Here is a 16,814-nt window from a genome sequence, read left to right on the forward strand (position 1 = left end):
AACGGGTCGACCCGTTGGGTCAAGGGAAAATCATGAATTTTATTAAAAATATTAATATTTATATATTATATTTGAAAATATAGTTAAAAAATTATTTTTTTTATTACTTAAAATTAAAAATTCAACCAAAAAGTCAATTTTATATAACTTTTATAATATTTAATAATTAAATAATTATTAAAAAACTTTATTTTAATAATTATATCAATATAATTATTGTATATGATGAATATGATTAAAATAATAATTTTAAATATATTTTACTTTTTAAATTTTTTTTTTTTAAATTAAAAAAATCAATTAAAAAAGATGTTAAAAATTATTTCTTAACCCGTATCCTGACCCTAACCCAACCCATGGCCCGTACGACCCGACCCGTATTTGACCCGTCCCGTTTGACAGGTCTAGAGGGAGTATATAAGTAGCAACAATCAACATATAGAAATGGTATTTGCACCCGTGAGTATATAAACATAACCTATGCACTAAGACATGGAATGTGACTAGATTTAAGGATCTCAACAATCCCGAGGTAGAAGTGTCAGCTAGAAACAATTCTAGTAAGGAAGAGATTTGGTGGGAAAAACCTACAAACGGTTTCCTAAAGCTAAATTTTGACGGATCGAGAATAGAAGGTAATAAAGCTGCTTTAAGATATTCTTTAAGAGATCACAATGGTAAAGTCGTTTTGTTGGGAGCAAAAAAGTGCGGATCCAATAGTATCCTTGTTGCGGAAGCACTTGCTTTAAAAGAAGGTATTTTAGCAGCTAAATACTTAGGAATCTCAAAGTTAATTGTGGAGGGTGATAACTTATGTGTTATTAACTCGATTCGAGGTACTTGGCAAATTCCGTGGGAAATTTCTAGTATTATCAAGGATGTGAAATTAGACCTTCATTTTTTCGATGAAGTGATAATTAAACATTCTTTCGTGCCCAACAAGGTTCTTTGACTTCATGGCTTGATTGGACATTCATGTCCAACTCTTTCGAGTGGTTTGATAGTAGGTGGCTTCAACTTACCCTCCTCATTCGAAAAGGATGAGATAGGTTGGTCTCTACCAGAGGATCAACCTAGTTTTCTTACCAAAAAAAAAAAAAAAAAAAAAAAAAAAAAAAAAAAAAACTATGTACTACTCTGATTCTCACGGACAGCATTCTACTTTTTTTCTAAATCAATTCACGAGTAACCAAATAATAAATCCTTCGTCCTTACCAACTTTGAAACAGAAAACATTTCAAGTGGGTTGGTTCTTTTTATGTCAACCACAAGCATGAGTTACTAACCGCCCCCTACCCCCGATCAGTGACAAAGTCAGGATTCAAGTTTAGGGGGCGAAGTAGTAATAAGATATACTCAAAAAAATTCGGAAATTATCAAGTTAATAAACTAGAATACAAGTTGATTTTGGACCAATTTATTTTGATGTCAAGTTCTAGTTAGTCGATCAGTTTGGATACAGGTTGAGTCCGTTCATTGTTGCCACATCAAACTTGTAAAAATTTAGTCATGTAAAGGGAATTTTGTATGATTATTAGAGAATATTTTTCCACGCCAGGTCTATTTGTTTATCTTACTTATTATTATTTGTGAGAAATTTTTATTTATTTAAAGTAAATAAATGATTAGGACGAATGAAGTATATATACTGACATATGTATTGATGAGTAACACTAGTTTTAGATTTATAGAGGTAAATCATGGGTGAAAACTTATAACACTATAAGATGTTTAAGGTGTTACTCTCACTTTCATCCTACTCATTTCGTTACGTAAACAGATAAACAAGTAATTAAAATGAAAGGAGTACTTTGTAGGGAGCTTTTAGATCTGGCTAACATGTAATTTCATGATAAGCCACCTCCCTAAACCGATATTTGATGTGATTAAAGTGGTAAATTTTTTCTTCAAAAAAATGACATGGTAATGTGTTCATATATATGTGTCACTGTGTTTGTGATAAAATCAAAGGCATAATGGACCACACGTAAATAAAGGTTTGTTAGTTTCCAGTGGCGTGAGTATAAGAATTTGCATATATACAAGAATGGAGATTGTGTAAAAAGTTGCAAAGTGTAAGAGTAAACAACAAGGGTGGCCGAAATCGATCTTGTAAAGCATATATTTACAGTAGGACATTAACTATATAACTCTATAACTAAACTATGTGAAATGAGAAACAAAAAAAAAAAAAGGGAAGAGGATAGAAAGTAAGATTAGGTACCTGACCTATAGAATGCTTTAATTCCAGGTGAAGGAACTTAACTTCATTCCTTGAAGCCTTGAACAAATTAAACGCTCCTACTACATAAACATCCTATATAATATATATATATATATATATTCATTTCTTATATATATATATAACACCAAGGTTGGCAACATACGTAGTTGGTGGCGAAATTAAATACATCTTATCCAGTGACGTTATCTCATTTTCTTATGACGTTTTGTGTACAACATTTACTGAACTCGGGTTCGAATTGACAGCCAAAGTTGATGATCAATATAAATCCAAGCTAAGTGGCCTGGAATCGAAGATGCTGTTTGAAATTTTTGGTTGTCACATTATTCTGAACAACTAATTGGTGTAAGGTATGGTATTTTGCTAGCTAATTTCTTTCTAGTTTCTTCTTCTACCATGCATCTACCAATCTTCCTTCTATCAAGTGTACTAAAATTTGTCATTGTCTTCACGCGCGCCCGTCTCTCTTCTTGCTTGTATTTGGTACTCCTAAATTACAATTTATCGATGAAATTAAATTTAGTTGGGATAGATTTGGGTAGGCTGTACTCGCCTCATTTAGCGTAATTATCATTAACTAAATTTAATTTGATAACAAAAATGTACAAATAAATTATTACTCCCCGTATTAATGTGTAAATGAAAAACATGAGGACTTAAACTTTGAGCTAATAAGTCACAAATGTAATGATTTGAATATATATATCATGTCATGTGACAAAGTTTGGAGGAATAACAACAAAGATATACTAGCTGACAAATGACTAAATGACACACCTCAATAATCAATAGATACCAAACTCTTTTTATATTTTTTTTTTACAAAGGAATTCTCATGTACTCCCTATCAAATGTCTTTTGCCTCTTTGTTTACTTTTGTTGCTACAAATAACTATAAGTTCAAAAACCTATATGACACTTCTAACATTGAAAATTATCGATTTACGATTAAGAAATTCATACATATCAAGTATTAAGTATACTCCGACTCTAGTTACTGAAAATTTTGTTTTAAATTGTTAGAAATTTGGGTATGCATCATCGGAAATATTGTGAACACATAAGTCAGCAACATTATTATTCATTTATATAAATTGGAGTAGTGCACTTTTATAATTGTGGAGGAGGATTTCATTTGGCGAAACCTTGTACCTCTCAATGAGAATATAAGACTACACAATACAATGAATTGTACATAAGCTTACTTATACAACTTACTTGACTTTAAACTTCAAATAACTCTTTATGTATATACATTCTATAACTCCTTTTAATTTAATCACATTTAACATATAATAATATAAGGGTTGTTACTTACTTAATTTAACTTACAGAAATTATGTTACACAATTAAATGTCAAATTCCAATATAAATTAGAGAGTAAACTAAAAGAGAATTATATATTTCCATATCATATTAATTAGGAATACGATATTGTTTTGTATGGGGTAGATCATTTTAACTTGTTAAGAAATCAAACTAAAATTGATTGTTACCATAATAGATTGTGTACTACTCAATATCTTAATTAACAATTATGCATATTTTATTCTATTAATTCCATGTTATAGTTAAAGCATTGCATGCTTATATATACTATACCATTAAACTTAAAAGAGCAATCGCTTCATCTTTGCTCAGGGTGTTTTTGAATCCTGGTGAATATTGATGATCATGAAAGGAGCGCAATTGTGCGTCGTAATCTTGGTTTTGGCTTTCATGCAAAATCTGAATGCTAATTCCATCGTCTCCTCAATTCAAACTACAAACAGGTAATTTTATTTTCAGTACTAATTTTGACTCCAGACAGTCGTACGTCTACCACGGGAAGCTATATAAACACGGAGATATGTGTATATTGCTAAATACAGTTATAATTAAAATACTCCACTTTTTACATGTATATGCGTTTGTGTATTGTTTGAATAATACCCCACTTGTTAACAACATAAAGAGTTTTTGTTTGTGTATTGTTTGAATAATAGGACAAGTTATCAGAGCTCAAAGGATTTGCACTCGTCGACTACAAATGTCCAACTGCGGTATGAAGACAATTATGTAACTTTCACAAACCCTATATTCATTACCTTATTTTAATTTACTTTTATTGGTTCATTATATGTCAATTTTTTTTTTTTTTTTTTTCATGCAAAGTCATTGTTTAATTTTATTGAGATCATTATGTTTAGTCCTGGTCGATAGTTATCTATTTCCATTTGGGAATGTATTAGTGAATAATTATCTATTTCTTTTCTTGGTAGCTTTTTGTGGGGGTATTTTCCATGAAAGGCGTGAGTCAAATACAATACCGCTTTTTAATAGGATAAACAATAGTGAGGTGGTAGGGGCAAAAAATATCACCACTTATCAGTTGTATTTTCTGCCTATATAACAATAGACGGATATACCCGTTTATAGCAAGATTGGGTGTATGTTTCATATGGTCCAAAATTAACTATTTTAGTTTCCTTGGCTTTGTATGTTATCTTTACGGATTCATCACCTAATTTTACCAAATTTTTCCTTAATAATTAGATTGATGATGATGTATATTAGGTAAAAGAGAAAATATATGTCTTGGATCACTTAATCTAATATGAGTAAATTTAAAGGTGATAATAACCTAAACAATACCTTCCACTCAATCCAAATTCCAAACTAACCCTAAAAGGCTAAAACCTCACCCTACATCACTAAGATTCTGTAAGTATTAATAGTCTTTTTTTTTTTTTTTTTTGGCAACGGTAAAGATAGAGTTACATACAAACAGAGTCGTACATACGTACAACATTATTGAAAATAAAATTACAACTTCCTAGTAAACTAGTACGGTAGAGGAGATGTCGGGAAACTGCAACATGTTGGTGGGGTGCGGTAGCTTCGACATGAACTTCATCGTGAATGGCATCTACATGGCACAAGACTCCCAGAGACCATAGAGACCTTTGCTCTGACAAGTGACGGGAACAAGATGCACTTACGCCACAAGGACGTAGAAAGGGAAAGGCGAAAACAAGCCAAACAGACTTGCCTCTAAAGGAGAAAAATCTCCTACATCTTGAAGAACCAACCTGACAGACCAAAGCACAATAACCAAAGTAGCCGTACCAGCAAATAGACCAACACACAACTAGCCCCTCAACCAAGCGCCTGCCCATAAACACCATAGGGAACCAACCCAGGATGCATCCAACAAAGACCAGACACGACCTCATCCCGTCATTATTCTCACGATAGATTATTATTAGGTACAACAAACAGAACAAAAAACGACTAAAAAACATGGACGATGAAAAGAAGCAGACCACCGAGTCCAACCAAACCAAACCCACGTCCGACCCAACTAGGACCTACCCAGATCACACTCACAACGTAATACCACACCAACACAGACCCACACTATTCAAAGAAAGCGGCAGACCCATCAAACCCACCACAGCTGACGAAGTGCCTGCCCACACCAAAAGACACAGCCACCATAGACACCCAAACGAAATCCCAAAAACACAGACCTGAGAAGCAACCTTACATGCAACCAAGCTAAAACCCGAAGACCCAAACAAAAGACATTAAAGACGCCCAAAATGGACCCGATAGGTGGGGGAAGGGGCGAGGGGAAGGGGAACACCATATCGATCCACAGAGCAGAACCACATAACACACAACTCGAAACTGATGGATTATGTCCATCCCAAAACCCGATAGGTGGGGGAGGAGGCGAGGGGAAGGGGAACACCATATCGATCCAAAGAGAAACCACATAAACTACCAAGACTCGGAAAAGACGGGATAAACCCATCCCAACAACAAAATGTAAAAACCAGGACAGACAAGGATCGGGGATAAAAGCCTTACGGGGGTGGGGAAAGGGGCGAGGGGTGGGAACACACCCCGAGATTGCATGCAAGGCTGACCAAGGAAGGAGGGAGACCGATCGGGACACAGGAAGGCCACCGGAGCAAACAACCTTCATCAAAACCAAAGATGGTGACAGATCAAACAAAAACCGAGAAAAGGAGAACAGTGGGGTCTAAAATGGAGTGATAAGAAACGGAGAGATGTGATCAATCACCGGAGATGGGCCAAGGGTTGGCCCCATCTCCGGCGACCAGAGTAGACGAAGATGGTAGGACTGAGGGTGAAAGGCAGAGGCGGCGGCTCAAAGAGGATTAGATTTAGGGTTTTTTGTTTTTAGAGATATGGGGGAGAAAAATTCTTAGAGAGAGATTAAGTACGCGGATAAAACCTTCTACACAAGTATTAATAGTCTAGCAAACGGCATATATCAAATTTCAGAAGTTTTGTTAGCTTATCTTAAATGCAATCCTAAAATAAAAAGAATAATAATTGACTGAGATACCCTTACATAAAATAGAACAACAAATAATTGAGATGGAGGAAATTAAATTACTTTTTTAAAATTAAACTAATCAATTTTACAAAATACGCTAAGATATATAGTAGCCGCTTAGCCGGTAGTATAGTAATTCAATATCTATTGTTCCAACTTACAAGTGGCCCTATTTGAGAGTACTTGTAAAGTTGTAACCTCTAAGTATGAATGTTTATGTATATATATTCCCAAGTACGAGTATTCCGTAAGTAAAAATATTTGTCTAACATATTAAAGAATTGTGAATTATCCAAATAACTAATACAGAGTAAAAAATAATTATAATATTTGTCTAACATATTGAATAATTGTGAACGTATCCAAATAACTAATACAGAGTAAAAAAAATAATTATAAGAAAAATCGCAAGACTTTATTTGTATAATAGGAGGTGATTTACAATAATATTTGGTTATTTGTATGACGGTTTAAACTCCTTTCATCCAAATTATCCTACCTTTTTATTTTGGAATAATTCAAGAAAAAATTACTTGATAAATAATAAAATAACAAGGTTTTTTTCTTAAAAGAATTGAAAAAACCTTAATTATCGACAAAGTAAGATTGAGAAGTCGTTCAACTAAGGGGCTATCCTTTTCACTTGATTAGTACCTTGTCCGGCTTCGACAGTTGGACCTCCTGGTCAATTGTTTCCTTAGGGGCTTAAAGAAGCACAATATAGTCTATAAGCCCTCTTGCACCAACAAAAAAATAGTCGATAAGCTCTCAGAATCGATTCGGTCAAAGTTTGAAACGATCCCGAGGTCAGCGAGGGTGAAATTGAAAGCTCATTTGGTTGTTATATACTCTCGGTACTGAATACTTGGCCTAATTTGAAAAATGAAATGTGGCAGGTAGTTTTGGACAACGGCATAGTCCAAGTGACAATATTGAAACCAGAAGGAAGTGTCACTAAAATTACATATAATGGCATTGCTAATTTGCTGGAAGAGCTCAATGATGAATCCAATCGCGGGTACCTAAACTACTTCTCTTTTTCTTTTTTCCTAAGAGTAATAATTGTTTCGTCCAACTATATGTTGTGCATAATTTACAGTTACTGGGATGTTGTCTGGCAAGGAACCGGAGTTACCAGGAAAAAGGGCAATCTTGATAGGTATTTTCATTTTTCATATTAATGCGTAAAACAACCTTTTAAAAACCCGTTTGTACGTGAAAAGGACAATATAAATGGGTTGAAGGCAGTACTATTCATAGTTGTTACGGGTGTTGACCCAAATTCCAAAAATTTCGAGTAACAAATTTGGTTTTCTGTCATAATATATTGGGCTTTACATCTTTGCGACAGTGTTAACCCATGAATGTTGTATTGTTAGCATTTTAATCCTATCAAGTTGTAAGTTGAGGTCTTCAATTCGTTTGTAGGCTTGATTGTACAGATTTTAAGGTCATAGTTGAAACAGATGAGCAAGTAGAGGTTTCGTTTACACGAACATGGAACTCGTCTCTCTCTGCCAAGCTTCCTCCTATCAATATTGACAAAAGGTGAAACCTTTTAAACAATATCAACTTTGCTGCTTTGTATTTATGTATGTTATGGACTCTTTTAACATTTTAAGTACGGTATTGCTCAATGGTAATCGGTTCTGCATATAGGTTCATTATGCTCCGGAATTCTTCTGGCTTCTATACCTACGCCATTTATGATCGGCCTACAGATTTTCCTGGCTTCACTCTCGCTAACACTCGCCTTGCTTTTAAGCTTAACAAAATATGGTAAGTTACTTACATTACATCATAAGATTATCATGTCTTTGAGTCCCAATTGCTATACTTGTGAAATTTGGACTGAGGTGAATATGCTGAAGTAAAAACAAAGGGTAAATGAAGGAAAATGGTTGATACTTGCTGGTTTTACTGCACTATGTGACCAACATTGTGAGACATTGGTATCTGGATATGGCAGGTTCAACTACATGGCCATGGCAGATGAAAGGCAAAGACAAATGCCTCTGCCTGATGATCGGTCGTCCAATAGGAGCCAAGAACTAGCCTACCCTGAAGCTGTTTTACTCACTAACCCAATTGAGCCCGAATTCAAAGGGGAGGTAACTTATTTTTTGTTCGCTTTTCTTTTCTGCTTAAGTTGTTTTTTTCTGGGAAATGTGTTCTTTACGCGCATTGTTATCTTCACAACTCCCACGCCCTCCATATTAACCAGGATGCTTTGATTTGCAGAGTAAAGTTTGATGGATGTTACTGATACTCCGTATACATGTAGGTTGATGACAAATACCAATACTCAGGTGAAGCTAAAGATATTCGAGTGCACGGGTGGATATGCAATGATCCACCCACTGGCTTGTGGCAAATCACTCCTAGCAATGAGTTCCGGTCTGCTGGACCAACCAAACAGTACCTCACATCACATGTTGGCCCAACATCTCTCTCGGTAAGTTATGGTCTAAGGATATGAACATTTCTGTATGTTAGCTCAAACTGATGATTGATAGTATATCCTTATAAGCTTTAACATGAGAGATGTGGGGAGTTTTAGGTACTCCTAAGTACTCATTACTCCGGAAAGGAACTAATGGCGAATTTTGAGGATGGGGAGCCATGGAAGAAGGTTCTAGGCCCACTTTTTGTATATGCTAATTCTAGAATAGATAATGATACGAGCCAGCTATGGGAGGACGCAAAAGAACAGGTTTGTCGGCAATAATATATTTACTTAATTTCAGGAATTGCCTTGCACGTAAAATTAGACATTTGAAAAATAATTGTTAATGGTAATTGCAGGCCAGCGTTGAAGCTAAACAATGGCCGTACAGCTTTGCAACTTCAGACGATTTCCCATCATCTGATGAGCGTGGCAGTGCAAACGGTTTCTTACTCATTCATGATAGGTTGGCATCTCTTTATTCTGTGTGCTCAAATTAGTAGGGACTGCAATTTGATTCATTATTTTGAGGGTTCATTCCATGCCTAATTCATCTCCAAGCATTCTACTTGAGATGAGGCCGGTCAACATAATGTGCTTTCTGATCAATTCAAACTTACAGTTTCCTAAAGAAAAATTCATCAGCCAGTGCAGCATATATAGGACTTGCTGCACCAGGAGAAGTTGGATCTTGGCAAAGGGAAAGCAAGGTATTTTATGTCGTGTTGTTTACTGGTTTCCATTCTTCCACTCTCGTTAGGCAGAAAATTCCAGATAGATATTCAGGTTAGATAGATGCTCGATTAACTTCAGATGTTCTCTTTCAGGGATATCAATTCTGGACAAGAACAGATGACAAAGGCCATTTCACCATTGATAACATACACCCAGGAAACTATAGTTTGTATGCCTGGGTACCGGGTTTTATCGGAGATTATAAATACAACGACACCCTTAATATAACTGCAGGTTTTATTAGACGCCTTCTTCTGGTTGGACTTGTTCATGTGACTGATAACTTTGGGTTTTATTATTTATTTATGAATATTATCTTAAATTGGGGAGCAGGGCACGCTTGTGATTTGGGTGAGCTTGTGTATGAACCTCCAAGGGATGGACCTATTTTATGGGAGATCGGCATACCTGACCGCTCTGCTGCTGAGTTCTTCATTCCTGATCCTGACCCTAATTTGGTCAATAAGCTCTATGTTTCTCATTACAGGTTAGTTTTCACAATCCATTTCAAAATACAGTTGCCTAAGTTAGTTCAGAAAGCCTTCTCCTTTGCCAAATTATCGTAATCTAGCGAAAGAACTAATACATCTGGTTGGTTCTCTTTTGATAGGTTTCGGCAATATGGTTTATGGGACAGATACACAGATTTATATCCTGATGAAGATTTAGTTTATAATGTCAACACTAGCAACTACGAGACGGATTGGTTCTTTGCTCAAGTTCAAAGGTGAGACTTAGATAGCTACATATTGTTACATGATTGTTTTAAATCATCAGTGTGTTTCCCACTTAGCTTGTGATTCTATGAAAATATTTCCCCTGATCGATGAATCATAGTTTATGCATTATCTTGCAATGACCACACTCTTAACTTGTGTCGACTTTGCAGGAAGGTAAACAACTCATATGAAGGAACTACATGGCAGATAAAGTTTCAACTTGACAGCACTAATCCGAATGGTACATATTACTTGAGAATAGCGCTTGCATCTGCTACTAGTTCAGACTTACAGGTATCTATCTATCTACATGAAGCTAGTCCATCTTCTTATGTTATGTTGATCCCATTATAGTTCAGACTGTTGTATGGCATCATTACAGGTTAGAGTTAACGATAGACACGAAGATCCACCATTATTTTCAAGTGGACTAATAGGGTTTGACAACACTATAGCTAGACATGGTGTACATGGGCTATACTGGCTATTCAACGTCAGCATACCGGCCACCAAGTTTGTGGAGGGAAATAACACCATCTTTTTAACTCAAGCTACGGGTTCGTCCCCCTGGAAAGGAATACTGTACGATTACATTCGTCTTGAAAGTCCCGCTGTTGACGCCAACGACTCCCTAGATGATTTTTATACATAAATTGGTTTATACACACTTACATCTTACAGGAGCATTGGTGGAAGGTGTCTCCTGCAATTAGTTTATTATTCCGTACTTGGTTACACACACTGATACACATATACCCTCACTATGTATATACACAAATTACAAATTACTTAGAAGTTAGGTTATCAATTCAGTGATTTTTTTAAGCACACATTAGAAATTCTTTTTCCTCGACAAGATTTTGCTTCCTCTGTTGGGAAGCGTCCCAGTAAACCGGTGCGAGAAGAATCTCACCCAACAACGATACTACGAATGAATACACACAACGAACGTAAGTAAGGACAAATAAAAATGACACCACAATTTATCACGTGGAAACCCTTCTCAACTAAGGGAAAAACCACGGCTCTCTCGACAAATTAATTCACTTAATAAGATATTACAAAGTTCGTAAGTACAATCACTCACACTAGTATTGTCACTTTCTCTCAAACTTTGCCTCACTCTTATTATTTGTAATGGATGTTGAACAGTCTCTTTTCTCTCTTTAGAACAAGAAGTATTTTCACCAATATAATTTAATTTGTCACTATATTTTGTGTGTATAAAACTATTACCACCAATAGCTTTTTATACTAAGATAATATCAAAACATCTAATAAGTTATTAATTGTTTTAATTAAAACAATTACATAACTCTTTTACATTATATGTTTCCTCTTCCAAAAACGTAATCCATTTACGTATTTCCATTTAAAACATAAACACACTTTATTCAACATTTAATTGTTTGGAGTTTTTGGGAGATTATTCCAACAATTTCCTCCCTCGACCAAAAGCTTCAAACACCTCAACTATCTCGGAAAACCGGACTTTCTTCTTTACGTCGGCCTTCCTTCTTTACGTCGGCCTTCCTTTTCAAGCTATGCCCATCCACATAGCAAATATCGTTTTTCGTTTTCACCCCTTGCATTACCAAGCTTCTTCCACGATATACTTTGCACCACTTACCATTACCAACATATCGGTTTCCTTGAGTCGTCAACACACCTAAAGAAATAATGTTGGAACAAGCTTTAGGGACATACCTCACATTTTTTAAAGTTTTTATGGTGCCACTATGGAGTTTTATTCTCACACTCCCTACGCCCTCAACTTTTAATTTGAGGCCGTCACTCCCTTTGACATGCCCAAAGTCTCCATTATTTTGCAAAGTATCAAATGACCCTTGGTCTTTACACACATGCACAGAGGCACCCGAATCCATCACCCATTTTTCTTGACATTCCACCTCATCTTGAGTAGTCAAGAATACATCTTCATCACTACTATTACCACACACCATATTGGAAGAATCACCTACATCATCAACCTTAGCCTTGCCCAACTTTTCTCTTAAAGACTTCACACTTTTCAAGTCTTCCTTCATTATTGGACAATTTCGTTGAATATGATCTTTCTCATGACAATAGTAGCACTCCATACTATCTATGTCCTTCACGCGCGACTTCGATCTACTTCTTTGTCCATTTCCATGTCTATGTGATCCTCTCCCTCTTTCACAACCATCTGCCACTAGTGCCCCATCACTTGATGATTTTCGCCATCATCCTCTCATTTTCTCTCACCACTGTTATTGCTTCATCCAAAGAAATTTTCTCTTTACCCACGAGCATCGTCATAACAATGGGTCTAAAACTTTTCGGCAATGAAGCTAATAACAAGAGAGTTTGCTCTTGATCCGTTATCTTCTCATCGGCATTCAAGAGTTGACACACTAACTGGTTGAATTTATTTATGTGGTCTTGCAAATTTGCATCACCCTCCTCCATTTTGAGTTGATACAACTCCCATCGCAAACATAGTCGGTTGGTGAGCGACTTTGACGCATACATGCCTTGTAACTTTTCTACCAAGGCCCTCGGCTCCTTTTCGCCCAAAAGATTATACTTAATCTCCGGTGCTACCGCCAACCTTATCATACTCACAGCTTTCTTTTTCTTTGACTCCCAATTAGCCTCACTTATCTCTAATGGCTTAGTCAATTCCAAAGCCTCATCAAGACTCGATTGGACTAGCAAGTCTTCAATCGTGCTTTTCCACACCATAAAATTCATCTTCCCATCAAATAACGGAACATGAAATTTCTCTGCCATCTCACTTACGATAAATAAATTCCTCCCTAAATCGGAATCTCCCACACCTCCCAAAGATACTGAGTAACCTTCGGCTCACGATACCACTTGCATTGGGAAGCGTCCTCAGTAAACCCGGTGCGAGAAGAATCTCACCCAACAACGATACTACGAAGGAACACACAACCAACGTAAGTAAGAACAAATTAAAATGACACCACAATTTATCACGTGGAAACCCTTCTCAACTAAGGGAAAAATCACGGCTCTCTCGACAAATTAATTCACTTAATAAGATATTACAAAGTTCGTAAGTACAATCACTCACACTAGTATTGTCACTTTCTCTCAAACTTTGCCTCAGTCTTATTATTTGTAATGGATGTTGAACAGTCTCTTTTCTCTCTTTAGAACAAGAAGTATTTTCACCAATATAATTTAATTTGTCACTATATTTTGTGTGTATAAAACTATTACCACCAATAGCTTTTTATACTAAGATAATATCAAAACATCTAATAAGTTATTAATTTTTTTAATTAAAACAATTACATAACTCTTTTACATTATATGTTTCCTCTTCGAAAAACATAATCCATTTACGTATTTCCATTTGAAACATCAACACACTTTATTCAATATTTAATTGTTTGGAGTTTTTGGGAGATTATTCCAACACCTCCTTGACTTTACTTCGCCCTTTTGTGCGTTGAGTTCTCCTTGATTTGGGCTTTATTAAATCCTAATTGACTTCCCTTGACTACCCCTTCGTTGACCTTCATTGACCTGGGCTCCTTATTTGACTTTGCCTAAACTTCATCAAATGAGCACAAAGACGACTTTTCTCAAGGCACTAAGGGGGCGTTTGGTTGGGGGTAATTAGGAAAGGGTAAGAGAATAGGGAGTGATGATTCCCTTTGCTATTGTTTGGTTAAGCAAATTAATGATACCCTTTACTCATTTATCCTATTAACAAACCTCCTAATAATTCTAAATCGATACCACTCACCCCAAGGTTTAGATTTTCATTCCCTTCCTTACCCATCTTTTTTTCTCCCTTCACCAAAAAAAACAAAATGACGTAACCTTTAAAAAAAAAACAAAAAACCCAACGTCGCTTTGTCAACCTCAACGCGCTCGCGTCGCTGTTTCTCGCTGCCGCCGCCGCTTCACCGCCCTCGCCGCCCTCCTCACCGCGCCTCTTCTCCCTCATATCTTGAATGTTTGTCCTCTTTTCTCTCTACAAAATTCATCCTTTTATATTTCGTTTTTTATTTTTAATCTTTGATTTTGTATGTATTTCATGTTTAATTTAGGATTTTTATTGTTCAATTATTCTTATTTAGGGTTCTTATTGTTCAATTTTTCTAATTTAGGGTTCTTATTGTTCAATTTTTTACTTCAAATATTCCTACGTCTCATGCCCTAAAGTATATTAGCTCTCAATTTTCAGTGGAACATTATATTGCCACGTTTAGCCGTCTGGATTGACCTATGAACATGCAAGTGATAATTAAATAATTCACTTACAATGGCCGCATATTAAAATTTTGTGCTCTTGCAGTATGATTGCCCAGTTTCAATATAGGTGGTTTACACTTTTTGAGACACAATAGATTCATCCTCTTATATTATATAACACAAAATCTCATTAAAAACGGGCGATATCCGTCACAAACTTGTAACGGATACCGTTTCCTCTCATAAAATGTCTATGGAGAGGTGAGTGGGAAGCACATGGGGGGTGTCCCACCTTGTCCCCTCTCCCTTTTTGTAAGAAAGAATCTGGAAGTTCTAGCAATTCTGAGTTAGATTCTTTACACGGTTTTATGAAAAACATGAATGTTCATCTGTCTACCATGGCTAATGTGATGTCCCGAGCTGATGAACGTGAGCAACGTGCTGTCGAACGTGAGCAAGAAATAAGCGAGAAGGGTGAAAAAGTGTTAGATGTACTACTTGCTTTGGAAGGTCTTACTCCGCAAGAAGCTTTGGAAGTAGCTCCGACTTGACGGCCCAACCAAATAAGCTCATGATTTTCTTCAAGTGTCCTGATGAATTAAAATGCGTATATGTTAAAAGTCTTTTGGCTTAAAATAATGTCGATGTTGGAGTCTATGAAAAACTAGTAAGGTTGAACTTGTAATCTTTTTTTTTTGCTTTTGAACTTTTTTATGGTTGTTATGTGGAACAATATTTCGTGTTTTGGACAAGAAGTAATATTTTGCGTTGATGAATAAAGTTATCTCGAAAAAAAGTTGTGTTAAAAAACATATGTTTACTTGAAAAAAAGAAAAAAAAAATCACAAAAAAAGGGTAGAAAAAAAATGGCCAGAAAAAAATAATTGGGAAATCGTAACAAAAAAAACGTATGAAAAAAAAAAAAAAACTGTTTAGAAGAAAAAACGTAATATTAGATTAATTCCTTTCTTTAACAACCAAACAACCACAAAGAGAATAAGGGGATAAATCATTCCCTTACATAATCATAACCAAACAACAAGTTTAATTCAAGGGAATTCTATACCTTACCCCTTATTTTCCTTTCTTAATCTCATTCTCTTTCCCTTTCCAATATCAAACGCCCCCTAAAATATTACAATCAAACCATAGGTTTACCAGACTTATTGTTGTAGTTTTTGTATTTAAAAGATTACAAGTATGTAACTAATAGAAACCAAGGCACTAAAAAACAAAAACAAAAATAATATAGGACGGTTTAATACACCCAATCGAATCACGCTAAACGCGCTTTTCTTAGAGTATTTCGACCCTACTAGTCTTTGGGTTACACAAAATCTCTGTAGAATAAAACGATTCCTTTGTATAAGGCAAGAACAAAGAACACGTTGAACATGTTGGAATATGTGTCCTCCGACAATAATGCGATCACGACTGCTGATCATGATGATCACATGTTTAAGTCTCATTAAAATGAATACAATTGGGAAGTAATATTATTATCACAATGGTCAACATATATCGGTAATGATTGGCTTACTAGAGTTTGACATTACTGTCGTGTGACGGTGGTGATCAGTTGACCCCCTAGGTCATACCTAAAGGGCAACCCTCTTAGTTGATTATTTAATTAATCGTATAATGTTACGAGTTAATTAAATTACTTGAAAATTGACGGACGATTTTGGAAGTAAAATTTACGTATCATATTGAAATATGATTTAATAAGATACGGTCTGAGTAATTGAATTGTATCATTACTCGGATGAAATAATTGTTTAATGTAACAATTAAATTGAATGAATTGTTATAAATACAATCAGTTGTGATTTATAAATTGGTAAAATATTTTGGCACAAGTAATTATGATATTACCAAGTCGATTTTGTATGTGACGTATTTTATTAATACGTTGTTTTTAATATGTTAAAAATACATAACATATATATGTGACATGTAACATGTAACATATAGACAATTGACAAAAATAATATGGGATCCATATTATGTTAAGTGCCGAAATAATTGGGGAGATTAAGCTAGTTAATTGTTTTATTTAATTGATAAAACATGATGATGAAAAAGCAACCCTAGCCTTGCAT

At 35.4% G+C, this 16,814-nt stretch overlaps 1 protein-coding gene across 5 annotated transcripts; it reads left to right on the forward strand.

Moving 5' to 3' along the window:
- The first annotated feature begins 2,355 nt into the window (after positions 1-2,355).
- On the forward strand, positions 2,356-11,327 carry LOC141597004 (uncharacterized). 5 transcript variants are annotated; one of them, XM_074417292.1, is made up of 17 exons: positions 2,356-2,595; positions 3,888-4,018; positions 4,232-4,304; positions 7,494-7,615; positions 7,697-7,756; positions 8,026-8,145; positions 8,257-8,376; positions 8,567-8,708; positions 8,882-9,052; positions 9,158-9,310; positions 9,403-9,509; positions 9,666-9,753; positions 9,871-10,012; positions 10,112-10,265; positions 10,389-10,505; positions 10,668-10,791; positions 10,880-11,327. In XM_074417292.1, the coding sequence occupies exons 2-17, from the start codon at positions 3,915-3,917 to the stop codon at positions 11,147-11,149; spliced, it is 2,067 nt and encodes a 688-aa protein (XP_074273393.1). In that variant the 5' UTR covers positions 2,356-2,595; positions 3,888-3,914; the 3' UTR covers positions 11,150-11,327. The 5 variants fall into 5 exon arrangements, with proteins under 5 accessions (XP_074273393.1, XP_074273392.1, XP_074273395.1 ...); XM_074417291.1 differs by having other exon boundaries at positions 2,390-2,595; positions 9,871-10,265; XM_074417294.1 differs by lacking the exons at positions 2,356-2,595; positions 3,888-4,018 and having other exon boundaries at positions 8,040-8,145.
- Positions 11,328-16,814: the final 5,487 nt, after the last annotated feature.

The sequence above is a fragment of the Silene latifolia genome, chromosome 8, assembly GCF_048544455.1.
Source record: "Silene latifolia isolate original U9 population chromosome 8, ASM4854445v1, whole genome shotgun sequence".
Classification (NCBI taxonomy): Eukaryota; Viridiplantae; Streptophyta; class Magnoliopsida; order Caryophyllales; family Caryophyllaceae; genus Silene; species Silene latifolia.

Bases quoted from the DNA above. Each gene is read 5' to 3' on its own strand.
- LOC141597004 (XM_074417291.1), top strand. From the start codon at position 3,915: ATGATCATGAAAGGAGCGCAATTGTGCGTCGTAATCTTGGTTTTGGCT. The intron at 8,377-8,566 runs GTAAGTTACTTA...TGGATATGGCAG, and splicing joins TTTAAGCTTAACAAAATATG to GTTCAACTACATGGCCATGG. The intron at 9,053-9,157 runs GTAAGTTATGGT...GGGGAGTTTTAG, and splicing joins TTGGCCCAACATCTCTCTCG to GTACTCCTAAGTACTCATTA.